This window comes from Misgurnus anguillicaudatus, unplaced genomic scaffold (genome assembly GCF_027580225.2).
Source record: "Misgurnus anguillicaudatus unplaced genomic scaffold, ASM2758022v2 HiC_scaffold_34, whole genome shotgun sequence".
NCBI lineage: Eukaryota > Metazoa > Chordata > Actinopteri > Cypriniformes > Cobitidae > Misgurnus > Misgurnus anguillicaudatus.
This window is the reverse complement of record NW_027395284.1, coordinates 3716186-3723036: the sequence shown is the minus strand read 5'-3', so window position 1 is coordinate 3723036 and position 6851 is coordinate 3716186. Positions and strand designations below refer to the sequence as shown.

Below are 6851 nucleotides of genomic sequence, written 5' to 3'. Positions count from 1 at the left end.
AGCTCAGCCATTATCAGAGGTTGACCTCGAAGTAGCTGCATCATACACAAGCATCCAAATGCCACAGGGGGGATATCATTAATCTCATATTAATAAAGAGATCAAACTAAATTATGGATGTCCGCAGTAGACCGTGGAGCATTTAAAAGCAGCAAAGGTTAAGTGTGAAATCAATGTCTATAAATGGTCGCATATAAATTCAGGGGAGTGAGAAGAGGGATGGACCTCAAAATGCGAGTGAAGAGCCGCATCTAAACCAGTTTCCACTACATCATTATTGTGAAGTAATGCTCTTAACATAGAGCTTTTACAAGAAAGCAACTTTCACCAGCTCATTATGGACTCTGATGGTATCGTGCATTTATGAACCACATTGCAGCATACTTGAGCATCGACCCTCTGCATGAAGAACAATGCCAGCGGTGATATCATCATCTGGACAACATGTCTATAAGGAAAACACTTTTTATCGTCTACCCTGAGTGCTCCTTTGTGAATTTATTGTGCCTCGAAGCTCTGTTAACTCAACATGAGCTCGGCTGTACATATGTACTACCAGAAGCCCTGGGGAACTTCAAAAGCTGGAGGCAGAATGAGCAAGCCCTGTGAGGGTTGATTTTGCACCTCTCCCAGCTGTATGAGCAAGTAAAGAGGGTAATTGAATTGTCTACTAAATCTTGACCTATGGCCCAGCCAGTTTTGTATGTAACCAATGAGGGTGAAATTAATAATAGGAATCCATGGCAGTTCCCTGTGCCAGTGCTTGGTGAATCTGATGAGGACCTTTGTGGACCTGGAGGTAATCCAGTCAAATGAGAAAGCAATCCAGGGAATCCCTTATAACAAAGACTATGATATGAGATCAAGATCTTTAAATTTACTCTAAACCAGTTTCAATTAAAAAAAATTGCATTTTTATCCAAAACAATTTATGGTCTTTTCAAGTATATAATTTTATCTAATGCAATGCTTTAACAGCTTGCCTACACCATATCCTAAAATATGATATATTTTGTTGAGCTCAGCTGTATCGACCAGTTAAGTGGACATCCACATATATAGCGACTTCAGCAAATTAAAGCAAAAGAGTAAAAAGTGCAGTTATAAATAAAACATCTTAAACAGGCACACTTTTCTGTCTGAAAAGTTTTCGTATAGTCAAAAGCTTTAATGCATGATGTACAAGCATTTTGCTGTGCCCTTTGACCCCGTGTTGTTGTTGTGTGTTTTGTAAAGAGAATTTTCTGGTGGAAAAAGTAATCTGTCAGAAAGCCCTTTTTTCTCTCTTTTCCTCTCCATCACAGACAGTTGGTAGCATGAAGACACAATCAGGGGGCAGCAGATGTCAGAGAGACCGCCTTTGTTTCCAGGTCAGCCCATTCTCTCCACACCGGACCACCTCATTGCAGTAGTCCATTGTCATTAATTTGCTGTTGGGGGATGTTCACTCTCCTCCTCTGCTGTCCCCAATACTATCATTTAGTAAAGCACTGTAAATTTACTAAAGGCCCTGTCTTGGGGAGGGGCTGTATTACCTCTCTTTTGCATTTCTGTTTGCTCTGCTTCAATTCTATACAAGTTCTTGATAAACAAACTGGATGTATCTGTTCTTATATAGCTTGAACAGGATTTTTCTAATAGTAAACACAAATGCATGCTTCAAATTTCAGATCTATTGTTTTTATGTTAATTTCCCATATGGATTGTTATGTTATGGAGAGAGAGAGAGATTGAGAGAGAGAGAGAGAGAGAGAGAGAGAGAGAGAGAGAGAGAGAGAGAGAGAGAGAGAGAGAGAGAGAGAGAGAGAGAGAGAATACTTGTCTAATATCTTCATTAAAATATAGGAAACCTTAATCTGTTTTCGATCAGTTTAAAAAAAGTTGTTAAGATGATGTTTTTTGCACTCTTATATAATAATTTTAATTTTAAGTGAAAAAAAACATAGGTCATCTGATAAATGTGTTAATTTTAATTAAAATTAAACGAATTCTTATATACATTGCAATATTGACCTAATAATTCGTTAGGGAAATGAAAAAAATGAGGGAAAATAAAAATATTGGGGAACAGTAAAAATATCATTCACATTTTTATCCATGATCAAAGCATTCACAAATTACATCTCATATTAATAATTTTATTTATTACTTAACAAACAGTTTGACAAACACCGACAAATATGACAGTAGTTACAGCTTATGACAAAGTCTGTGCAAAAAGTTTCTGACGATAGGATGACGTGACGTGTAGCGTTCATTATTATTACTAATAAAAATTATTATAATAATTATATAAAATAATAATAATAATAATATAAAATAAAATAATGGATTAATCTTTAACAGGCATATTATTAACCGGCTTTGGTTGTGCAGCTCACTATTACACGTATAGATATTTGCTTGGAGCTAACTTTTAAAGTACAAAAACGTTCATTTCTATTAGCCAACAACACTTTAGTAAACACTTTAATAAATAGAAACAACATAGAAATAATATAATTAAGGAAAAGTATTTAAGATGTCAGTAAACTAAATTAAATAAAATACACAATACAAACAACATTGATAAAGTCCTCTTTGGTGGGCATGTCTTCGTGACATTTCATTTTATTTCCAGGGTCTGTACTCGGAGGTGATACTGGTCATCCCTGGAAAAGAGAAAGGATCTCCAAGCTGTTTTTGAGAGTGTAAAGTGTTCTCATCTCCAGGAAGGAGCACAGTGTTTTCCAAAAGTGGGCGCTCTGGGGGAAAAGAGTTATATATTAGCTATTATACGTCTAAGCAAACAATAGCATGTCACATTTGTGTGTTTCATGTGCAAAAAATATGTGTTACAACTTTTCTTACTTGTAAAACAAGTTTTGGCTAATTTAGATGAATGCAAATATTTAACCCGGTCATCTCAACCTATCCCAGCCCTCCTTTTCACAATATCTCAATTATTTTACATTTGGATTACAGAAGGCTAATTCTTTAATCCTTTTCAATAATTCAGTGTTTTTTCATTCAAAAATATTTTAATAGCTTTTTTGCATGCTATATTTGTGACCCTGGACAACAAAACCAGTCATAATGATATTTTTATTGAGATTTACACATCACCCGAAAAAAGTAAGCTAGAAAAATAAGCCATTAATAGTTTAACAATATTTGCCGAGATACAAAAAAATCTGGAATCTGAGGGTGCAAACAAATCTAAATATTGAGAAAATCGTCTTTAAAGTCCTTAGCAACACACATTACTCTAATGATAAATACATTTTTTCTTCACATATTTAAGGTAAGAAAATTACAAAATATCTTCTTGATCTTGACTTAATATCGAAATGCGTTTTGGCATAACATTTTGAACCATAGGCTTCTATACAATATATTGTTGGCTATTGCTACAAATATACCCGTGCTGTTTCATGACTGATTTTGTGCAGGGTCACATTTTACTTTTTTTTTTTTTTTTTTTTAGAAAAACACGTACAGTAGACTTATAATAGATTCTAGAATTGGAAAGGCTGCCTACCCAAAATGTTTAACACTTACTTTTATGAGTCTTCATGTGATGTTTTAACTCTTGAGCTTCTTGGAAAGTAACTCCACAGACATCACAAGAGAAAGGTTTGTCTTTGGCGTGTGTTCGCCGCACGTGGCTGTCGTGGGCAGCGTGAGACGCGAACGCTTTACCGCAGTGTTTGCACTTGAACGGCCGCTCACCGGAGTGCTGCCTGATGTGGGTGCGGAGAATGCTGGACGCCGTAAAAGCCTGAGAAAAAAATAATACATCATAATATTAAAGAGATGTACATTTATTCACATAGCAGACGTTTTAATTCAAAGCAACCTTTTAATGAGGGCGCATTGGTATTTTGTCTTAAAAGCAAAGGATAATACTCATGCTGATAGGAAAGAACAAAAAAATCTGCTGTATAATACTAAAAGCTTGTAATTAGGTGAACAATTTTAGCACTATATAGCACCTGTGTAGAACCAAATGTGGTGCTAGACTATAGCACCACATTTGAACCCATGCAATAAGGTGCATGGGTTCTGTTTAGTACTAAAAATGGTTCCCCTAGGATTACGAGCCAGTGAATCACTTTTAGTGCTATTTAGCACTATTATTTTTAAGTGCATACACACAATTATAAAAAATATATTTTTTAAAAAAGTTCCATAAAAACCTCCGCATCTACAAAATATTTATTTAGCGCAAAATGTTCGTCAAGGTGGAAAAAAGTTCTACAAATAGATAAAAATGTAAGAAATTGTGGAACTTTTAACTTTAAATGAGAATTTCTTTTTTTGTAAACAATTTAATTAAATTTAAACAATTTAAAACTTTAATTACTACAACCGAGCAATAATGCTGTAGAGTTTTGATTTTTTTTAGAATGCAAATCCATTATTCCTTAAAATAAAAACAATAAATAATTTAATGAAATTAGGTTAACATCATAATATTGTATTTGTATTTATTGAACATTTTATCGGACATTTACCTTTTCCTCCCCAAACGTTTTTTGGCTTACTGTGTGTGACTTTTTCAGCGGTACAGAGGGAGTGACACGTCGCATTAAAAAGGCTCTCGTCGCACGCGTTATTCACTCATTTGAAACAAAACGACAGACGAACTTTTGTCTCTTTGAGAGTCATAAATTAAAGCATAATCCCCATGCACAATAGCATTAAGGTGCATCTGGCATTAATTAGCATCTAAGTGTCTTCTCTAACGCTTAGACACGGGCTAATGAGCGCTCACATTCACCATGAAATGAGTCAAATTCTTAAAGCTATACTTTACTTCACACCTATGAATTAAGCATTACTCACCTTGTTACAGTAAACACACTTGTACGGACGTTCTCCTGAGTGCACGCGCATGTGTTTATTCAAACTGGAGGACTGAGAGAAACTTTTCCCGCACACGGAGCACTGGGGAAGGAGGAGAGAGACATATACGATTATTATTATTATTTAAGATTATTATACAATAATATGTACTTTTTTTGTTGTTATTATGTTAAAATTCAAGATTCTTATGTAAACACATTTACATTGTCAGATGCATGTATATATTAAAAGTTATAAATGAAACTCGTCATGCACAAATACGTTTTTGGTATGAAAAATAATTTTAAAACAGCCCTGTATCGGTTTAAAAGCGTGCGCTTTGTGCCGATTTTCTAATCCGGGAGCTGTTCTTTCAGCACCAAATTGGTTTATGTAGATGTAATAATGCAAAAATCCTAACATTTGTACCTTATGTGGTCTGTGTTTCTCGTGTACGTGGAGGATGTGAATTCGGAGTCGGTCTCTTTTCTCGAAAGACCTGTTGCAGAGGTGACAGGGAAATTTTCTGTCGCCCTGATCAACACAGCGCGTGTATTTCAAGTGTTTGTCTCTGTAGTACTTATAAGCGAAGACTTTACCACATCGATCACACTTGAAACCCTCTCCGGAATCTGGAAATAAAGGGAGCACTAAGTAATTTGCAAAAAAAAAAAAAAACATTTATGATTTTATATTGCACAGACCATTTTGACTTTGCAACCTAGGGCCTACATTAGCTGTAGATCATATAAACTTTCATATACTGTAACATAGAAGAGACGAGAGCACATTCTTATATTTCAGACATACCTTCAGCTGAAAGCTGCTCGTTGTCATCAATAAACTCTTTGAGCGTGAGTGGGATGCCCAAAAACTGCACGTAGCAGTCTCCGTACCAGACCAACAGTTCCTGGCCGGGTTGGATATCTTTGCAGGCCTCGTAGTATATCTGACCCTCACATTGCACAGCAGTCAGGTTCTGCTCCTCTGGAAAGCGCGCGCACTTCACCAATGACATCCAGTTCCCTGTCGCGCCTCTCCCATCCACAAAGTGACTCAAGCGACCATTCTCAAAAATCTTAACATGGAAATACATAAATAATCATATAATATAAATACCTTATAAATCAGTTGCGTGCACTATAGTACTAAGTGTGTTTTATATATAATTTATATATTTATATATATTTTTAAACAAAAAAAATGATATTTACCTCCCACATGAGCGTGTTGTCATCGTAGGTTTTGATCTCACTCGTGTTCACTAGTTTCCCCTGAAATGGTCCAAACCTTGTGCTTTTTGGAATTGTGCTTTTATCAGCAAATACCCCATAATGGGAAAGGCTTCCACAATTAGTTTGGATAATCGATAATCCTGAAAAATTCAAGACACGCCATTAAATTACCAGCAGTGACACTAAACCCTGGAAGAAAGGTAAGGAAGAAAATAACGAAAGAAAGATAAGAAAGAAAGTTCACATACCTTCTGGAAGTTCAAGTCCTTCAGTATCAGTAGGTAGATGATGTCGATCAGCTGATAAACAATATAGAAGACAAATAAGTCACTATAATTTTAGCAACTAAAGATGGGGACATAAAACATCTACAGGGATCTTCGTAGAATTTACGTTATAACTATCTAGAAGCCTATACGTTCACATTTAGATTTTCAATACATTTTAATGATCAATAAAATATTACCAGAAAAGAAAAACTGCATGCCAATGTACATTTTGCTAGACATACCTGTGCCAGGAGGAAATGATAATCCAGAGATGGCATGGCCAAGATTTTGCCCCTGTTTTTTGGAATATCCGTACAGAACCGTGAAGAGGTCCTCCTCTGTAAAGCTATAGGTGCGAGGTTGTTCGGGCAGCAGATCTGTGGCCTGCAGGTAGATGAAACTGTCTTTACACGGAGAAGATGAAGTCGATGAAGACTTCTCACTGGACGGACTGCTGAACTCCGACAGTGAGCCAGTGATCCGCTCTTCGTGTTTAGAGTACGCTCTTTGCGAAGGCTGA

The 6851-nt window shown here is 35.9% G+C and overlaps 1 protein-coding gene across 1 annotated transcript in view; it reads right to left on the bottom strand.

Annotated features, from left to right (window-relative positions):
* Nucleotides 1–2167: 2167 nt before the first annotated feature.
* Nucleotides 2168–6851, bottom strand: part of LOC129426383 (PR domain zinc finger protein 14) — an 8519-nt gene continuing 3835 nt past the window's right edge. The window contains exons 2-9 of the mRNA XM_073865976.1: nucleotides 6574–6847; nucleotides 6311–6361; nucleotides 6042–6202; nucleotides 5638–5905; nucleotides 5257–5459; nucleotides 4828–4929; nucleotides 3541–3760; nucleotides 2168–2744 (exon numbers count right to left, since the gene is read on the bottom strand). Coding sequence (XP_073722077.1) covers nucleotides 2611–2744; nucleotides 3541–3760; nucleotides 4828–4929; nucleotides 5257–5459; nucleotides 5638–5905; nucleotides 6042–6202; nucleotides 6311–6361; nucleotides 6574–6847 — 1413 coding nt within the window. The 3' untranslated portion in view covers nucleotides 2168–2610. The remainder of the gene's footprint in view (nucleotides 2745–3540; nucleotides 3761–4827; nucleotides 4930–5256; nucleotides 5460–5637; nucleotides 5906–6041; nucleotides 6203–6310; nucleotides 6362–6573; nucleotides 6848–6851) is intronic.